At 39.0% G+C, this 20448-nt stretch overlaps 2 protein-coding genes across 4 annotated transcripts in view; both read left to right on the top strand.

Annotated features, from left to right (window-relative positions):
• LOC144656155 (coiled-coil domain-containing protein 81-like) overlaps nt 1-2978 on the top strand; it is a 53654-nt gene extending 50676 nt beyond the window's left edge. The window contains exons 14-16 of the mRNA XM_078516387.1: nt 82-216; nt 771-997; nt 2049-2978. Of these exons, the coding sequence (XP_078372513.1) occupies nt 82-216; nt 771-997; nt 2049-2313 (627 nt within the window). The 3' untranslated portion in view covers nt 2314-2978. The remainder of the gene's footprint in view (nt 1-81; nt 217-770; nt 998-2048) is intronic.
• The window catches only part of LOC144656153 (inositol polyphosphate 5-phosphatase OCRL-like), a 45025-nt gene that overhangs the window by 14015 nt on the left and 10562 nt on the right, over nt 1-20448 (top strand). Inside the window, exons 1-16 of one of the 3 annotated variants that reach the window (XM_078516383.1) lie at nt 4800-4936; nt 6866-6945; nt 7874-7980; nt 8581-8613; nt 9107-9217; nt 9364-9459; nt 9956-10015; nt 11464-11716; nt 12886-12987; nt 13249-13363; nt 13491-13607; nt 14464-14571; nt 15698-15768; nt 16170-16391; nt 16940-17075; nt 17823-17933. In XM_078516383.1, the coding sequence (XP_078372509.1) occupies nt 4880-4936; nt 6866-6945; nt 7874-7980; nt 8581-8613; nt 9107-9217; nt 9364-9459; nt 9956-10015; nt 11464-11716; nt 12886-12987; nt 13249-13363; nt 13491-13607; nt 14464-14571; nt 15698-15768; nt 16170-16391; nt 16940-17075; nt 17823-17933 (1779 nt within the window). In that variant the 5' untranslated portion in view covers nt 4800-4879. Of the gene's footprint in view, nt 1-4799; nt 4942-6865; nt 6946-7873; nt 7981-8580; nt 8614-9106; nt 9218-9363; nt 9460-9955; nt 10016-11463; nt 11717-12885; nt 12988-13248; nt 13364-13490; nt 13608-14463; nt 14572-15697; nt 15769-16169; nt 16392-16939; nt 17076-17822; nt 17934-20448 lie in introns of those variants that run through there. The other 2 variants (XM_078516384.1, XM_078516385.1) reach the window with 2 other exon arrangements.

Raw genomic sequence — 20448 nt, 5'->3', positions numbered from 1 at the left:
CAGCAAAGGGAAAACTTTAAAGGAAAAAAAACAGTGTTAATATTGGTAGGGAGACTTTTACCGAGTGTTGCTTTTGTTCAGATTGAGATCAGGAAGACCATAACTTGCTCATTTCGTCGACCGCCTGAGTTGTTACGTCTACCCAAACCGCAGATTATTGTGCCGTTCTCGCACACAACAGAACTGCGTCTGCAGAGAAATCCAGGAGGAAGAATGGTAGAGTACTGTAGTTAAGACAGTTAGACAGTTGTAGGGTGGCAGTGTTAGAAGTGAGGTTATCAGCTAGCTTCACATCATCGAGGTTTTCAGTGCAATTGGTTTATCAAGTTAGTTTTGTATCATTGAGGCGCTAAAGAAAGTTAGTTTATCAGGTAGCAATGTAGCATAAAGAAAACTATTTACCAGACATAGCTTACCAACGCTGAGGTTACTAAGAGTAATACTACTTGGGATGCGGCTGTTGCTGCGTAAGTACAAATGTCGAAAGTTGGAAGAATTGTCAAAAGTGCAAGTGCGTCAGACGTTCGGGAATAACCCCTTCTTCAGTGGGAAGTTTTTCATTGATATAACCTTTTGTAGCTATTAGGCTACTTTGTTTTTGCCTTATGGTTTTCTGAGCGTAATTTTTTTCTTTCTGCTCCTTGCTTAGTTACGATAAGTGCTGTTGATATGGGGTTATTCTTCTTCCGAATAAAGATAGATTTCCTTCGATTGAGGTTGTTTTCTTGTACTTATGACACTGACCATGGCCATCATGACATCTTTTGTAGGTGCGATTCAAGCCACTTCCTATACCAGCGCTGGAGCCAGACTCCAAGGCACCTATATTCGGTGTTCTTGATGCAACAGAGGAGAAATTGATTGAAAGAAAGAAAAGAGCACAACAATTGTATCAAGATCAGTTGGAAATGGTCGCACAGAGAAAGAGGGACGCTATTCTTAAGGATCTACAGAATCAAAAAGAGGAGTCAGATATGCTTGACAGAACACGCAGAGAGTAAGTTCTTAAACCTGCACCCATTACAGTGACAGATCGCTATTTAACAATTAGACTACGAGCTCCGAGTTTTCTATGAGCAAATAGTCAACGAGGCGCAGCCGAGTTGACTATCGCTCATAGAAAACGATGATGAGTAGTCTAATTGTTTTAGTAGAAACTCTAAAGGATTGCAGTCCAAAACCTACAATATTGTGCACTTTGAAGACAAAAAATTCAAGAACATTTACCGCTTAAAGAGCCTCTCGCGCGCACGACTGTTTTCTATCGGCGAATAGAAAACAGTGAGGAAAACCAATCAGATTCGCGGATTTCCAATAGAACACAGCTGAGTTTCTACTAAATACAGTTAGAACCTCCCATAAGCGGGTACCGATTAAGTCAACGTTTGATCGTTCAATTACGCAGTTCTGGGGTGTAACTTAGTATGGGGTATCCGTTAACGGAGGTACGAATGAAATGACTGTTTGCTACAAGCGTACGATAATGGATACTTCTGTTGCGGAGTGGGAAACAATCCCATTATTTGCAAGGAATTGTCGCAAAATACAATTGTAAGAGTAAGCTAGGGATTCTCCGATCTTTTGAAAAACAAACAAGGAGCAACAACAAAAACGAGGGAATAGTCTTGGCTATTCAAGTTTGAACCATGCGGTATTTACCTTTTCTGTACACTTATTTAATGTAGGTTTTGCAAATTTGGTGAGACGTCAAGTCTAAGGGCGCGTTCGTTTGGGAATATTCTGGAATAAGAATGTAATCCTGAAATATATTCCGGCTATTCTGCTCCTGGGAGCAGTATAGCCAGAATGGAAATCCAAGTATTCCGGAATAGGAAGAACAGCCAAACGAACGCTAACTCGCATTATTCCAATTATTCAGATTATTCCGGATTGATCCCAAACGAACGCGCCCTTAATTATTACTAGATGTAGCCTACTTGTGGATGATCCATCGCGCGCAAACGAAAACGACAGCTACCCTGGCTAACATATTAACCACGAATCCCGCCTGTCCATGGTCAAATCTTAACCACATGTGTTTTTTGCAGCATCATTTTGGACCGCGCCCTTCGTCATCAAGAGCGTTTGGGCGCACGTCGTTCCCTTGAGGAGTCCTGGGCCGCTAATGTGTGTCGCAAACAAGAACAGGAACTGGAGGAACGCCGGCGTGCGCACAGTCCTGGCATGCTGATACATGAACAGTGTGATAAATATCACCGATGCAAACAGTGTGGCAGACGACCTCAAAACTGCGGTGAATCAAACGTGTGGAGCGAATCTCGGTACATTCCTGGCTCAAGGCTCATAGTTTAGAGCTCGTCTTCTTTTTCTTCTTCCTACCTGAAAAATTTCTCGAACAATTTACACTGATTGTCTACAAACAGGAAAAAAAATTAGGAAAACTACCAAGACACTTCGCCTTAACCCTTCAGGAAATGTGTGAAAATTATTTATTGTTGTAATATTATTTGTTAAATTGCATAGACGCGATTGTGAGAAGGATATTGAATCGCATCCGTTGAACACAGGGTGGCGGAGAAGTGACTGGTCAATCATTTGAATCCATTTTTATTTTGTTTTGAATTCCTCCTATTTTGTTTCTTTTCGTTGTATTCCTCACTGCGACTATCAGATTTTTAACAGGAAAATCAACTGTTTTTACATAGTGAAGTCCTTAACGCTTTTCAGTGAAAAATTCACAAAGATAATGAACGTTTCTTGTTGTAGATGTCAGTAAGAGTGAATTAAAAACCAGAGTGAATTAAACACAAACACGCTCGGCTTCACGTTCGAATAGCATCGTCCATCGAATGATGTTTGGACGCAGCACATCACCTTTAACTTACAACTTGGGTGAACTCTACTTTTTTCTCCACTTACCTAATGAGCACCGTGTGATGGCAGTGTAAAGATTAGCATCTTTACACTGCTTGGATACAATTGTAAATATACTGGCCAATAAACAACCATTGTTTCTCTGTTGTCTGAGTCATTATCTATACAGTGAAAATCATCTACGGATTATTGTCATGTCGACTTTCCAACGAAATACACTTTTAATACGATGTTGCCAAGGTACGGCGTTCTTTTAAGGGGCACTTTAACGGTCATTGGGCGGCATTACTGGCAAAACGACACAACGAAATGCGCCTTGAACACCAAGGGGAAGATATCGAGTGAGTTGTTGAAGGGAGAGCAAATTATAATAAGGTTTAAGTGATTTTTTTTTTCAAAATGCGCAAAGACACAATTTTAATAAAATATGCCTGACTTTTTCAATTTTATATCAAAACCAAGTGAAACCTCGTGCATGCGTGGCTCATGATAATTAAACCTGTACGTCTATCGTTGAAAAAACTGAAATCTTGTCGTCTAGCAAAACGAATTAACTCTACGTTGTTCTACGAGATACTTGATGTTATTTCCTCCCTCCCTCCGTGAGTCCATGTCTCTGTTTGGAGAGATGTACCCAATGCAAGGCGTTTTCAGTGTTAGGTGCATGTTAGAAATGAGCCAATCAAAACCGATGCATACCAGTGTTGGTTTCATGCAAATGAGCCCACAAGTTCAGAAGGCCATGCTAGCGGCTGTGATTGGTGGCCGGGATTTCGATCCGTCTTGTCAGTTCAGCACGTCGAAAGATGTCGATAGAAAGCCGCTATTCACGTAACACTGTAAAAGGGTGTAAAATGCGGAGGCTACGCTAGGTTGGTAGATAAAGATATCACTCCTCTCTAAAAAAGGTGCAAATTCTTAGAATAACTGCAACACGTGCTTACTCGTATTAAAAACAAAACTCCTTGTCAGCTTCGCCTCAGCTTCTCAGATGTGGAGTGGCTTAGGGCCTGTTTATACGGAGTAGAGTTGTCCCTGGTAGAAGAGTTATCCTCTCCCCCGCGCTATCTTTTACCTAACGTTTATATGAGAAAGTTGTCCCTGTTGACCGAGCCAAAACTTGGCCCTCTCGGTTCAAAACACTGGCGAGAGTTATTTTGAAATGGCTATTATGCCAGCCTTTTCTAAAATCAGGAACGCTGAAACATCGACGAAGACCATTTTGGACAAATTTACCGCCGACTTCGATGTAGTTTTGGCCGATTGCAGCATTTGCGCATGTTCCGTATGTGTCAACTTGTCCCTGGTAGGCGAGGCAAAAATAACCAAAAAAAGTTGGAAAAAAAAAAAGTTGAAAAAAAGTTGGCTCTCTCCCCAGGGTCACCCTACCTTTAAAGCGAGTGACCCTCCACTCAGGGTCACCCTGCCCCCCGAGCCAACTTTGCAATTTCTCATATAAACAGTTCGCAGCTATTTATAAAGAAACGTATGAAAAGCTCTCTCGCCCGGGGTGGCTCGGTATGGAGGGTAATATTTCAACAGCAATTTCTCTAAATCGCAGCACTGCACAGCAGAAAAGAGATGGAAAAATATTGGACTGCCGTGAAATTCATGTGCTGAATAAATTTTCGAATTGAAATCGGAAACTCAAACTCTATCTTGGTTCTGTTCTGGGGACTGGGGGACCGGCCCCTACGGCAAGGAGAGGAGATTGAGAAAAAAATAGCAGATGATATTTTCCCATATATTCTACCATTGAAATTGATTAAATTTCTAGAACAGGGTATTAAATATTTTCCTATTGCTATAGAATGGGGAACCTTTAAAAATGCAAATTCTTTCCAAAACGAGGTCCAAATTTGGAGATTTAGGCGGGACATTCGCCACTCTCGCGCGAAGGAAACTGGGATTTCGCTTAGGTGGAACTTAGTCTCCCGTAGCGGTCGTCCAGAAAAACAAACATGGCGGATGACAAGGAGTATTGGCGGTGAGCAGCCGATGGAAAGAAGCAGCTGATTCCAGCCTAGCAGACGACGATTTCACTATGGATCTTGTTGCAAGAGTGCAGAAAGAACTCACGAGCGAGGATAAGTGCATAAAAATATCCTTTTCTTCATATATTATAGTTAATTTGCTACTCGCTTCAACAGCTTCAGCTGGGATTATATTTGATGATTTTCAGCTGTGGTTTTGAACTGGTATGCACGTGAAGTAACGCGTGTTATTCTAGAAGCACGAAACGAATCACAGCGCAGAAAAATAAAACGTAGCTTACGTGTTTATCTGTTCTAGTTCAGTGTTCAGGATAAGCTATTATTAGAACTCGGTACATGTAGATAGTAAAACTGACAGCGCTAGCAAGCTAGAAGCTAACTGAAAATTATTCACTCGACAGGAAATGATGAAATGATTATCTAAGCGAGATCTGACGACGAAACAATCTTTTAAATAACAGATAATACCGTGAAAAACAGCTGGGATTTGCAAATACGAAAATTCACATAAAAAAAATTTCAAAAATTATTATCTGCATCAATTATGCTTACAACATTGAACAGTAGCACAGTTGTCTTACAGTTTGAACTTTTTAAAACAAAGTCATTTTATCAAAACATTTGCCGATTTTTTTTTTTGTGTGTGTATAACTCCCTACCATTTTATTTCTGTTTACTGTGAGGTTTCTCAGGTTGGTGATCAATGACAGAGTTGTTATAAATTTAACACCACATGTTCTCTGTTTACCTCAACAAAATTAATGTAAAAGTAATTAAATATTCTTGAGTGAACAGAAGGGTATCGCATTTATAATTAATATGTTGTAAATGTTTTCTGTTAATTTATTTAACCACACACAAGAAGGGAGACAAATGATCCTTTTAAAGATATGTATCATGCAGAATTTTAACAGAATTTCATACCGGTGGGTCTTGTGGTCTTGAATTTTTTTGTAATGCCTTCTTGGAGTTTTGAATTCTTTTCCAAGGCTAAAAAAAGTGTTGAGCTCACAGGAAAGATATAATTTAGTCTCGCCATCGCATCAGTATTTAAATTAACCATTTGTCACCCCTTCAAGGTTCAGTCCATACAAATTTTCAGAATATATAGATAGGGATCAATATCATTTGACCATGCAACACTGTATTGCTTAATATGTTATAGATAAGAAATGGAAATTATTTCAAAAAAAGAATACTAGAAAGCTAACAGAGACCAACAAATCGTCTCAATGTAATAAAACAACTACACAAGGCATGAAATAGATGGGAAAGATGTAAATTGGTCAGTGACATAAGTTCCTCAGAAAAAGAATTTCCAAGTTCTTCCAAAGGAGTTTCAGAACTTATTGCCTTCCTCATACCAGAACGATGCTCTAGCACTGAGCTACATACAGGCGACTTTTGGGAGCCACATGTAGACTAATACACGCCTTCCAGGGGGTTTTGGTGACATGCAACATTACTCCAAAAATTATAGCTAAAAATGTAACAACAATCTTGTTCCAGAGCCAGGGTGTTCATTAGGCATAAGAGATCGGAGAATTTTCCTTCTACTATGTAGAATTCTCCGGCTAAATTTCAAAGGCCTGTACCTATTTTTTTATTAAGATGCGGAACCTTTAAAAATCATTCTCCGGTTACTTTACACTACATTGTATTCTCCTGCTATTACTTTTTTTAATGAAAACCCCGCAGAGCACTGTCAGCCGACAGAAACTAGCACTGAAAAGGGTATATATTTGTGACAGCGACAATGTTTCCCTTAACGAGTGACAACGCGACATCAGAAACCCCTTGGAAGGGCTCACTAATGTCCATGTATTATAACTATATGGTTCAGATGGGATAAACCTCTTACATACTGCTAGGATAAATTTTGTTAATGCATAAGATTAAGAATGAAGGTGTGTATAAAGCTTGGTAGAGATGTGAGGTGGATGTACAGTACATGTAAATGAGTCAGCGATACATTCAAGCTACATATACTCTCAAAAAGAATTTGATTGCTTGTTTGTTTCCTTAATGATACTCACTGCACCACAGGAGTTCTGTTAAAGGACAACAACAAAGTTGGCTGCCTCATTGCTCTCGCTGCAAGAAATCTGGATACTGGGTACTTTTTCTGATATAATATAATTATATATACAGTCAACTCTTGTTAAAGCAGACACGCTCGGGGCGTCGTTTAGTGTCCGTAATAGCGAGAGTCCGTAATAACGGGAGTCATTTCCAGTCAAACCTTATTCGCCGGGGATCTGGATTTTGTCCGTAATAGCGAGCGTCCACAATAGCGGGGTGTCCGCAAGGCGAGAGTTGACTGTAATAAAAAATTGGTTCTTTTGTTATTATTGTACAGTACCACACTGACAGAGCATTTTAAATTGCTTATTTGTAACATTTTTAAAGTAGCCGCTTTACAAATATTGATTACTCTAATTCCCTTTCAGTAGCAAATGAACTTTTCTCAATCAACAGTTGTGTTTTTTGCTGCTGTCAATCACCTTAAGTTAGCAGACCTCTCAGGAAGCAGAAGTGCACATGCCCGTGTATGCTGTGATTGGTAGATTTCAATCCATTTTGTTTGTTTCCTTTTTTCAAGGTTCAGTGATTGTCAACATAATTATGATTAACAGCAGCAAAAAGCAAATAACAAATGTAGTCAAGGATTTTGAACTTCAAAGTTTGCATGTTATTGAAAGGCATGTTATTGAAACTAATGTTGTATAATGCAGACGAGTATAACATTTACATCTATTAGTGATTTGACCCGTGTATCTACCCTATGTGTTACAGCAAGGCGCTCAAAAGTGTGACCACTTTTAATTTATTCACATTCTTTTGTGCAGATTTAATCCAATCAGAAGTCAACTGCAAGCTATCTATGGCTTTTGATTGGATTAAATCTGCACGAAAGAATGTGAATAAATTAAAAGTGGTCACACTTTTGGGTGCCTTGCTGTAATATTTCCTAATCCTTTGATCAGTTACATCATTACTACATGTGTTGTCCATCTGTCTTAAATTAACATTTTTTTTAACAGATTGATCGTCTTTCAGTGGAACAGTGAATCATCTTTTCAAGAAAAGTCTCTAGATGTCCTGTATGTTTTGGCCATCCGGGGACCTTTTTCGTATGCAACTGTTGCTGGTACTGCTACATACTATTTTGTCTCTTCTTGTAGTATCCGCATTTTCTTAATTTATAATTCTTTGATATTTGTTTTTTTGTTTTTTGTCTTTTTAGATAAAGCAGTTTATTGATTAACACTGACTTACAATACATAGCTTACTTACAATTACAATACATTACAATACATAGCTTACTTACAGAGAATAATTTATGTTACACAAAGGGCATGCAGCAACTAAATAAAAAAGAATATATAATTCTTTGATATACTGTTGACAAAGAAATCAAGTTTCTTTGATTTGCCTTTAGAAAATATTATATTCTGACTTATGTTTTGTGATGGCCTGTGAACAGGCTCCGGAGTGGGGTTATGCAAGCGAAGTGAGTGGAAGAGCAGGCCCCCCCCCCCTCTCCTGTTCGCTTCGCTCTCGTAACCTCACTCCCATATATTAATATATGGGATTTTTAGGAATGGCACTGCAAATCAGGGCATCATTTGTGAAATTATATTGTATCCCTGGCACCCTTTGATTTTAAGTTAATGTGCCCACACAGGCCATTCAAAATGACAGTTATATAGTCTAACATAAGTTGATTTATTTTAATTTCTACTTGTAGATCAACCAACTAGTGAAGATAGTAGCCAAGAAGGTAAATGGAAAAATAGTTTTAAATTTTGAACAATTATCCTCTCTTTTGCAAGCAAATAGGTACTGCAACTTTTTAATACGGTAGATCATTTGCAGACTAAACCCATTCGTTATGATCATGCCTGATTCATGCGTTACTGACAGTATACTTTTTATAACGTTGCCATCTGCAGGGAAAATGGTCACTGAGAAACATATATAATTACAGCATCATAACTGAAAGGCAAACTGAATCAGATTATGAAAGAAATTTAGAAAGGGTAGCAAATGGGGTGTCGTGATCCCATTTCACGTACAAATTTTAACCAAATTCACGCGTCACATATACTCGACACAGCAGAATTCACAAATCACTTGCCTTTTCTAGCTATTTTCACGTGTCACGGACTAATTTTTGTCCTTTTCACGTGTCACGCATAAACCCTTTGCTACCCTCTATAGACTGTATGTACATTTTCAATGACTGTGTTTATCATATGATTATAATATTGCAGGTGTTGTTAGGTTTCAAATCTTGACTGATGACCAGACGAAGCTTGTTTTTGAGGTGAAAAAGGATGTGCAAGGAAAGAATTTCTTACTTGAATTGAACAAAGCCATTGGAGGTGAAGTCACTTTATTCAATTATTACATACATGTACTGTTAGGACACTCCAGGGGAAGAGAGAGGCAATGTTTCTCCGCATCTTTAAAGGTTTGAAATGTTATTTTAAGGCACTACTGAGTTATGTTTTTTTATTTGTCTTTAAAGCTTATAGACAAAGGGCTCATATGGTTGGTGTGCCTGAATTTAAATGGCTTGAGAAATATCAGCAGCTGATTGGAAGAAAAAGTTTTATAAACGTGGGTGAGTATTATGAATTAAAAACGAAACTAAGTTTGAAGTAGTTTTCATGACTGTATTGTAATCTTTTAGCAAACAAGTCTACAGTACCGCTCAGAAGTAAGTTACCACCCTCGCGTCAGAGAGGAGAATCTTTTGTCTCGCGAGCAGCGATGTCTGTAGATACCCTTGTCTCACGAGATGCTAAAAAAAACTGCAAGTACATGGCTCAAACTTCTCTCAAGGTTTTAATTACCTGTTGTTAACCATACAGTCATGTAGAAACAAGCGAGCGAACATCACCTAGCAAAGATTACCTGTGGATGAAGGCAGATAAAATGCGACGTACGTTTGACATGTGGACCAGTCAGTTCCTTCTTCCTTAAATATAGCTTGTATTCCAAAGCAAAGTCTTATATTTCACAAAGTCTTATTCAAAGTTGTATGTTTTAATCAAAAATCATATACACATAGCTGTCTGCAGTTATAAAATTAAGACCTCCAACTTTCTTTAAATTAGATGGCTGGCCTTGGAATCACCTTGAAGAAGCAAGCTCAAGTGGATTAGAAGTTGTAACAGGTACGTTATATAATTTTAAAAGCAAACTGAGTGGAATAACAATGCCATTCCATTTGATTCTTATAATGCTTAATATTCAATACATGTACACCAACATTGACAGCCTCAAATACAGAACTTGTGGTTTGATGTTTTCCACCTCTCAGTACTAACCATGCATCAAGAGCGACGAAAAACGCGTATTTTTACTCGTATTTTCCGAGGACCATAAGAGAGTGGAATGCAGTCCCTGCGGCAATTTTTGAGTCCGACTCTCTTACGTGTTTTCAGTCTGGACTGCGCGAGCATTTTTATTAATTTAGTGGTTTACCCATAGAATTTTAGAATTTTTAGATTTTTAGAATTTTTAGAATTTTTTTTTTTTTTTTTTAAATTTAGAATTTTTCAGTTATTATATATGTACATATTGTATTTTTACTTATTTTTAGACGTTGGTGTGATATCCGTATGGACTTTTTACCGACATATTAAAATGTAGATGTAAAATTAATGTAGATCAAAGTTTTTGAGTGGCCATGTGTGGTTTAATAATGTTAAATTAAAGTAAACTTTTCAAGCAGTTCCTCTATTTTCTCTGTCCATCGAGTGTAAAGTGGAAAAGATTGTGAGTTAAAAATGGCATGAGAAATCTGCAGGTAAGACGCATGATTTCCCCCCGTCATTTTTACTCTTACGCTTTTTTTGCTTCATGCTCAATGGACTGAGAAAAAAGAGGGAGTGCTTCGCCTCAAAGTCTGAAAATGAACATATTATTAAAGACATCAAAAGGTTGCTCAAGAGTGTTACAGTAATGTAATGATTACAATTTAACCAAGTGGCCAAGTCTGCATACAGTCAAGCGTAGTGACTCATCAGGCCGGAACTTATCCTGGTTTCAGTAGCAGGAAGCGATTAGGAGGATTTCTACCCCCCCCCCCCCCCCTTTCCTGGATTCTCTATTTTCCAATTACCCATAATGCACTTTGTTTGCCCCCCAAATTTTGCATAAACTATTGTTTTGGAAATATGCAGTCCTCCCAAGAGCATTTGAAAACAATAGTTTATGCAAAATTTGGGGGGCAAACAAAGTGTATTATGGGCAATTGGAAAATAGAGAATGAAATAATGCTAGTTGTAAGGTCCTCTCACCCCCCCCCCCCCCCCCCCCCCCCCCCACACACACACACACACACACACACACACACACACACACACACACACACACACACACACACACACACACACACACACACACACAAGCATTAACTTTGCCAGTACCCATTTATACAGTCACCTGGGTGGAGAGAGGCACTAAGAGAGTAAAGTGTCTAATGCTCAATAACACAATACAGTGCCCTGGCCAGGGCCCGAACTTGAACCACTGGATCCAGAGACCAGTGCATTAACCATCAGGCCACTGCACCTCCCAATACATAGATTGACTTTCTCTTATTCTCGTGTGTTAATAGCCACAGAATCCAAACTAGATGACGCAGCACTGGACGTGTTTGGAATGCCAGGCTTTTCTCCATCACCCACCATCCACCCATCATTGTCGTCAGCAAGTCTAACGGCATCAGATGAAGTAGATAAGGGTGCTACTGACTCGCCAGCACTACCCAGGAGATCTATCCTTCCAACTAGCTTTGGTGCCAGGGATGGGTTTATTAAACTCCACATGGCTGCAAGAGAATCAGAATATACTCATATCAAAAAGCTGAAGTGAGTTCACTTTGAAAATTTATAAGTTTCTATACATGATGTGGCAAATTTCTGGAAGAAGAAACATTGTTTACTTGACTGTGAGGCACACAGTGATTTTTTTCTTTTTCTTTTTTTTTTTTGCTGGAATGTCACCAAACACAATGTTAGATAATTTGAGCACATGTACAAAAAATGTTCAATCGTATAGCTGAAGGGCTAAAAACAATGCCCTCTGGTCGTCCAGGGCAAGTAGATTTTCTGTCAGGCAAGTAACTTTTCATGCCCACTTGTGTAATAAGCAAGGGCCCAGGCAAGTCATCTGCTGTCTAAATCATACTGAGAAGAAAACTAAGACAAGCTCCAACTGCCCCAGGCAAACAAAATTTGAGAGCGCTTGTCTGAAGGGCAAGCTGAAATTCAAGTTTTGTTCAAGCCCTGATAAAGCTGTAATTAACCTCTCTTGGATCAGCAATAAAACAACTGAAAAGTTGCCACAAATGTGGTAAGAGTGCATTACTTTTTTAGATGAATTTTAGACATGTCTTTTGCAAATTATGCATATGTGCATCTGGGATGCTTAATTAGTTTCTCATTGCTTGGTCAAGCACAGAGTCATACAGTCGAAGCTCTCGTAAGCGGACACCCTCGGGACGCGAAAAAAGTGTCCGCAACTGGAGCTGGCCGCTTACGAGAATGGTTCTGGTAAGCGGCCACTAGAGGTGTAAGGGATAGATGACCGCTTACGGGGGCTTTCCCAGCTAACGTAATGCTAATATGCATGTAAGTGGTGTTTAGAAATGTAACCGGACGTGGATGACGACAAAACAAACACTAAAATATGGTGCTGTAATTACTGTAAAATCATTGTGACGAACGGCGATGTGAAGTTGATTGATAAAAACAAGATACAGAGGTTGTTAATAGGATTTTCTTTGGGGTGTCCGCTTACAGGAGCTTAAAAACAAAGAAAAAGTCTAGGTCGTAATCTCTGAAAGTGTCCGCGGCCGCTTACGGGAATGTCCGCTTACGAGAATGTAAAAATACAGAGTTTGTATGGGAGTTAAAACGGGGTTTCAAACAAGGCGGCCGTAAGTAGAGCTGTCCGCTTACGGGAGTGTCCGTTAAGAGAGCTTCGACTGTAGTAGGGTCTTGCAAAATTATCTCATGATGTGATTTGTGTGATGCAGAATCTTTGTTGGAACATGGAATGTCAATGGCCAGTATCCTGCCGAGGAAGTTTCACCGTGGCTTGCAGCTGATCATGACCCACCTGATGTGTTCAGCCTGGGGTAAGGAATAATTTCCTTTTACATTAACCACTAAGCTTAAGGGATGGGCCATTAGAAATAACCGAGGGGGGGGGGGTTACTTTTTCCAAAACAATCCTGCAAGCAGTTGTGCCTTTAAAAAATGTGCAATGGAAGAAAAAAACTCCTGCAGACAAGTAGGCCTTAAAAAAATTCCTTACCCCCTTCGGTTATTTCTAATGGTCCATCCCTAAAGATTGCCATATCAAGTTACAAATAACAGCAGAAGTTTTGTTCTTTTAGCTTCCAAGAGCTTGATCTCAGTGCTGAAACATTGCTAAAAAATGTTACTCCAAGAGAGGATGAGTGGCTAAAGATGGCCGAGCAAGGACTCCACCCTAAAGCCCAGTACACTAAGGTCAGTACGCTACTTTCATGTCTATTTTGACGTGCTTTTGAGACGTTAACAATTATTTTTGGCTCAGACTAGAGCTGAAACTCAGAAAGAAGTAATTTACCATCAGCATTTGTTTCCACACATACAGGTGAAGACCATTCGTCTGGTTGGCATTTTACTGATGGTGTTTGTTAAGAACAAGTATCTGCCTTATGTTACTGAAGTTGATGCTGAAACTGTAGCTACTGGCATCATGGGTCTTATGGTAAGGGCCAAGATTTAAGTCTTGAGGATTTGTTAATTTTCTCTTTAATTAGCTCTTAGTTCCTTGCCCTCGGGGGGATAGGGCCATCTTAAATTTGTCCATTGTTTAATAAGTTTATTTCTCATTGAGACATTGAAGTTATGTACATAAAGCATTCAGGTCAGCAGATTAAACTACATGTACAGGGAACTAGATTAAGTGTGTAATCATTGACAGACTGAAATTCTTTCAGAACAGGACTACCAGTGTACCAGTAATTCATGTGTTTCAAACTCCAAAAATTCTCACAACAGAGTTTCAACTTCTTTTAATTTCATGACCAGGGGTTTTGGTAGATGGTTGTGAGAACTATTTTTTCCTTAAAAGTACCTAATACTGCTTCATGTTGTTGGGTGTGCAGTGACCTCCTAAGGCACAAGTCCCTAAGAGGGGGAAGGGGAGCTCAAACAATTTTTGGAGACAAGAAAAGCAGTTGTCAGACAAGTTGTCACTTCACTTTGATTCTCAAGAAAAGGCAAAACACTTTGCTTCACTTCCAAATTTAATCCCAGCTGTTTTCACAGAACATTATCTTACATGCATTAGGCAAGCGGACAGTCCCTTAGTGGAAAGCTTCATGTTCTGATGTTTTTTGTGATCTCTGAACTATACTCTAGTGGTATTTTAACATTTTTAGTGAAAAAAAACTACCGGTATCAATAATAATTAATGATATTAAAGTAATGGGTTTTGCATGTTGCAAACAACCAGGCATGTTTCTGTGGTCTCCAGCCTCTTCTGAAAATTCCAGGTAATGCTTATATTTATTTATTCAATTGTTACATTTACATTATCATTATTTTTTGGTTTTAAACAGGGTAACAAGGGAGGTGTAGCCATTAGGATGCAGATCCACAACACAAGTATTTGTTTTGTAAATTCGCATCTCGCAGCTCACACAGAAGAATTTGAGAGAAGGAACCAGGTAATAATGTTACTAATAAACATTACAGTTGATTTCAGTTTACTTTGGCTGCCCGCTTTGCAAAGTTCGTTGGGAAGTTGCCAATTACGTTGCGAAGTTTGCGAATCAAATTTCGAACTTCTATACAAAGTTTGCAACCTAGGCCTGACTGAACTTTCCAAGTTTGGTAGTTGAGAAGAAAAAGACATGTTGCTTGAAAGTCATGTCGTTATCTGAACTCGTTGATTTTAGAACTGGTCAAGGAAAGATGAAGTAACGAAGTGTAAGACAACGTTTCGCATCAGCGATCACGCAAGTAATTTGCCGATAACTAAATTTTATGCATGCAGAAATTTGGTGTTTAACGATTTCTGCGAGGCATCATCATCAATTTCAAGTCTCTGCGTTTGTAAGCCCGATAAAACTGGATGGTTTACCCATATGTAAAATTGATTTTAATTGAAGCCGACGCAATGCGACAGGGAAGACTAATTTGTCGGGACAACATGTTTACGGCTCACTGAACATAAAAGTTTTCGAACCTTTTATATTTTTATTTTTATGACATTTGTTTCCAACAGTTTAACGTAGCAAAGCCCTTTTTGATAACATAATTACAGAAGGTTTTTATAAATTTTGGCCGAAGTTGGGAACTTTGTATCAAAGTTTGCAATTTGATTCGCAAACTTCGCAACGTATTTGGCAACTTCGTAACAGAGTTTCCAATTTCCCAACGAACTTTGAAAAGCGGGCGGCCAAAGTAAACTGAAATAAACTGTAACACCCCAGAGATTGCCAAATGGCACATGAGCAAGGAGTAAAAATAAAAAAAAATATAATAATTATTGAAAGTAACCTTTGTGGTTGGAAAAAAAATCTCCTGGAGAAAAAAAGGACCATTGATAAAAAAAGAAATACATGTTTGGACCTTATGTCCAGTTGCGGTTGAGATTGTTATCAACATGGGTAAATACTTTGTTGTCCATTGCCCAATGACTGACTGATTTGAAGCTCTAATAAGACCACAGTCAGGTCAGGGTACATTGGCTAACTGGAGTTAAATTTGTAAACCAAACAATATTAATGATATTATTATTATCTTGTCTGAATACAAAAAATAATATCAAGATGTTTTTTCAACCAACAGGACTACAGAGATATTCTAAGCAAGCTGGAGTTTAATGGGTCTCATGGTTCACCTTTTATCACTGATCATGAGTAAGTCTGTAGTACTAGCCTATGTTACAGTGAATGCATTGATGTAACAGATGCTCTGTCCCAGCTTATAATTGCAATAAACCTGTAGCTTCTAATAGAATTGTTTAAGGGTCATAGTGGGATTTCATGTCATGAAATGTCCAAAACTGAGGTGGCTCCATATATACATTACATGTAAATAAAGTTACCTGTATATTGTTGAATAAGCTGCCCAGAAATCAAAGACCTGGAACAGAGGCGGTGGAGCATTTTGAAATGGGGAGGGGGGGGGGTCGCCGTATACCGAAATGTTTGTTTGGGGGGAAGGGCTACAGCCCCCTTGCCCCCTTGCTCTGCCATCTACAGTTCATGCAATGCATGCAAAATCCTGTCAAGCTCAAACTCTTCCTGTTCCTTATTAGGGCTGTGTTCTGGTTGGGAGACTTAAATTACAGAGTTAGCGACATGGATACAGATGTGGTGAGGCGGCTGGCAGATAAAGGAGAGTACGAGGAACTCCTAGTCAATGATCAGCTAATCAAACAAAAGAACGATAAGAAATGTTTTAAAGGTTTCCAAGAAGGCCGCATCAAGTTCAAACCAACTTATAAATATGATCCAGGAACAGATAATTGGGACACAAGGTACGTTATTACATGACATACTACATGAATTACATCACAAAATATAAGATTAACAATAATTAAAAAACTAAACTTGATTCTTCAACCTAAGAATTGTACTGAGAAATTGCCAGTTGAGAGTTTTTGATTACGGTACTATTAAACTTGATCAGTATGCAGGCTACATGTACTATGTATATATATCGCCCCTAAGAACGACTGCGTGGGAGGCTACTACCTCGGTATGTAAAAAGCAACAATATGTTTATTTCCATTGGAAAAAAATTTCATTTTACCTTTTACCATGGTAAAAGTGTAAATGTACCAAAACTTGCCAAATCTGCTACACAATTTGTAGTATATGTAATAGAGGTTGTATAAAAACTGGAATGTATTACCAGGAGTCAATTTTAAGCTGGTCAATTTAGGAGAAATGTTTGAACTTTCAGTGCTCATAATAACAGTATGAATGAGTTTCATCTTTTAGGGGTTCAGAATGATTGTTAAGTGATGGGTGGATATATAGCTAACTAAAGTATTTTGATATATTAATTCCCTTTCTTTTTCAGTGAAAAAGGTCGTGCCCCTGCCTGGTGTGATCGTATTTTATGGAGGGGATCTCAAGTTAAACAGTTGGAATATCGTAGTCATAATAAACTAAAACTCAGTGACCATAAGCCTGTCAGCTCTTTGTTTGAAGTCGGGGTGAGTGCAAACCATGTACAAGTAATAAAGCCTGTGAAACTTACGTCTCAAGTTGAATTGGGAAATTAGAGATTTCCAATATTTCATGATGGGAAAGGGTGGGGAACAAAGAGAGGGTGTAACGGTTTGCAGAATTGTGGTTTTGCGTTATTTTTTGTGGAATTTTTTATTTTATGCTGCGATATTATGGTTTCCTAGTCTAAGTGGTTTGCACTTTGTGAAATTTTTTGGTTAAATTCAATGCGGTGTTGCGGTTTTCGTAAGTTTTTCTGTGCGGTTTTGTGGTTATCGAACCCCCTTAGGGGAAGCTAAATCTGTTTGGCTGGGCAACATGACCGGCAACTGTCTAAAAATTATTTTGAGCCCTTAATCAACATTATACTTCACGTACAAGAAAAGGTTGCCAAAACCTTGCGGTGTGGTATTATCAGGTTTAAAAAATAGGACCTGTGATTTTTACAAGTTCATGTGCTTTATGGCTCTACAAAGTCTCAGAAATTCATTGACCATGTAGCCTGGAAATCTTGGGAGAGCTTGAATCAGAACTTCCAGCTAGTTCATTACCGTCAGTCCTTCCATGTTTCTTTCTTGTTTAGGCATAATTGTAAGTATTGTCTTCAGTTCTACCACTTGCTGATAGAAGCCTAGAAGCTTGCTATTAAAAATAAGCATTTCATTGTCTCGCCTTGGCATACATGTGGTTACACAGTTCCACCTCTAACAAATGTCATTGTTACATGTTGGCAGGTCAAAGTGGTGAACGTGGAGAAAGAAAGACAAGTAATGGAAGATGTCATCCGAACTCTTGACAGGCATGAAAATGAAAACCTACCTCAAGTACAACTAGGCACCACAGAGGTAGCGTATCGTGCATGCATTGGAAAGTTTTAACCATTGTTTATTAAAGCCAAGCTTGCAAAATTCGCTTTACTGATTTCTATAGTTTGGTGTAACATCAAGACCATCACCCTCGGCTTGATCGCTCTTGGAAATTGAAGTTCTGCGTGCGTAAAACGGGTTGTTGAAATTAAAATCATAAACAGTGCCTATTAGAGTCAATTTTTGATGAGCGTTGTAAACTAGTTGCCCACCCCTTCCTCCAGGGGTTAGGCTGAGAAGACCGCTGACACTTCAGACTGTCGAAAACCAAAACCAAAGTAATCGCTCTGGCCAATCACAATGGCCACAGGCAATCCAGTGAACCAATCAAAATGAAGAAAGTACATGTAGCCGGCACAAAGCCCAGGAAATTGTTCACAAGCAAGTGATGTTTGATTTTGGTTTTACTGCTGATTGATTGAGAAAATTGCACAAAAAAATGCTAATTAAGACAAGTAGTAACAACAGAACGTGAAAATGTGTGAGTTAGAAGGGTAATTTTAGATTTACATGGTGTTATTGCTGATTGAGGCAAGTTAGTTCCTTTTGAATATGGATAGCCTCCTTTATCTTAAGAGAATGTCTCCTTTAGATCCACAAACTTAATTTGGCTCAGTAAATAGAATTCGCTCAAAATCCCTCCAGTAATTTCTTATTATAAGTAAGTAACAAATATGGAATTAGACTGGAGAAAAATTGCTTTCTTTATGAAATCTGGAGGAAAACCTTTTACACCTTCTGGTGGCCTCGATGGCCATTGGCCGGATCGTGAAATTTGGTAAAGTCCAACCATTCGCCCTAATACAAATATTGCAGCTACATCGCTTAAATACCGATACTTGTGAACACCAAGCCTTGGCCTTTTAAACTGGATGAACCGCATTGAAAAACTTTGCTTATCAAGAAAGAGACGAGGATCTAAAGTTTGGCTATTTTGGATGTTAAAGGCCAGCTCAAATTTCCCTTAACTTTATGTAGTAAAATATCAAAAGTGGCTCGTACTCACAAGTTAAACTGCATATCAGCGGCAAGCTCCATCCTTCCGCTCTGAGAATATGTAAAAATATTTGGCCGTTCTCTACTCCTTCGGTTGTTGACAAGGGGCGAAACAAGTGCTACTCGGCGGATTTCGTCATGTTGCCATCTTAACAATTCGAACCAACTTCAGTACCAAAAAGACGAGAATTTTGTTAAATCACTAGTACATTTATCTCGCAGTGAACGAAGAAATCACCTTGCAATCCGCTTTTATCTGAACGGAAATTATCACGTCGAGATAGTCCATTTTATAGCAACTTTTACAGCAACATATCGATCTTCTACTGTCAGCCATCTTGGTTTTAACATCCGCTGACCAGTTTAGTCGGTCAGTATAAAACACGGACTGCGGACTACGGACTACGGACTACGGACTGGGTATAAAACACGGACTACGGTATAAAATGCAGACTAAGCATGCAAAATGCTACCAAACGTGACCTGATGTTAAAAATAACTAGAAGCAAGGCTGAATAAACTGAGCATCAAAGTTTTCTCACCTTCGCCTAGCTCGATAAAGTTAGCCTTTTTCCTACAGAAAGCCTGCTCGTAGATTACAGCAAAGTACTGTCAAAACACATTAAAATCCCTCCAATTGTGAGGAACTTAAAATTTGTGTTTGTTTCATTCGCTTTAGTCTTTGATTCTTGGATCGGAGTTGCAGTGGAGACTCGACTCAAAACTTAATATAATGTTGTCGATTTCATTACAGATAACTCGAACCTCCTGCTAAACTCGAACTTTCTCCGATCCTCCAGGTGTTTTTTCCCTAATAATTTAGTACCCTTGCTAACTCGAACTCCCAATATCTAAAACGTTTTTCGATCTCCTTTGAAGGTTCGAGTTAGTTATCGTTATTCAACTGCATATCTGGCCATCCTCAAGCGGCAGGCACGTGGGAGTTTGACAAACAACCCTAATTTGCATGACAATGAAAACCGGGTTGCCAGTAGAATTTTTAACTTCTTCAGTACTTGAAATTTCGTACCTCTTTTTTGGTATTACAGAAGTCCGAGGGGTGTTGAATAAGCGAATGGCGAAACGTTAAAACAAACCGTGTGTTAGTGTAGCGAAAACAAGCAAAATTCGGCAAAATTCGTACGTGTCTGCCACGTGAAGCCAGACGATAATCCTCTCAACATTCGAGTTTGGAACCGGAGTTTTGAATCGCAAAATCGAGCTGCCGTTTTCAGTCTGTGTCCGAGCCAAGTGGCCCATACAGCCGGAGCTTATCCCGGTTTCCGTAGCATTAAGCGACTGTGTGTTGCTACTCCCCCTGGAAGGGATACTAGTCCACCGCAGGGTTACCCCCAGCAGTAAATTCGCCGGTACCCATTTATACACCTGTGTGTAGAGAGGCACTGTGAGAGTATTGCATGCAGCCTCTTTTCGATTCTTGTTTCAAGTTTATCCGTGGCTCCACCCGATTTTTTTTTTATTTTCCTTGAAATTTAAA

The sequence above is a fragment of the Oculina patagonica genome, chromosome 6, assembly GCF_052425735.1.
Source record: "Oculina patagonica isolate OP01 chromosome 6, crgOcupat, whole genome shotgun sequence".
Taxonomy (NCBI): domain Eukaryota; kingdom Metazoa; phylum Cnidaria; class Anthozoa; order Scleractinia; family Oculinidae; genus Oculina; species Oculina patagonica.
Note: the sequence above shows the minus strand (reverse complement) of the source record. Positions and strands in the feature narration are given on the sequence as shown.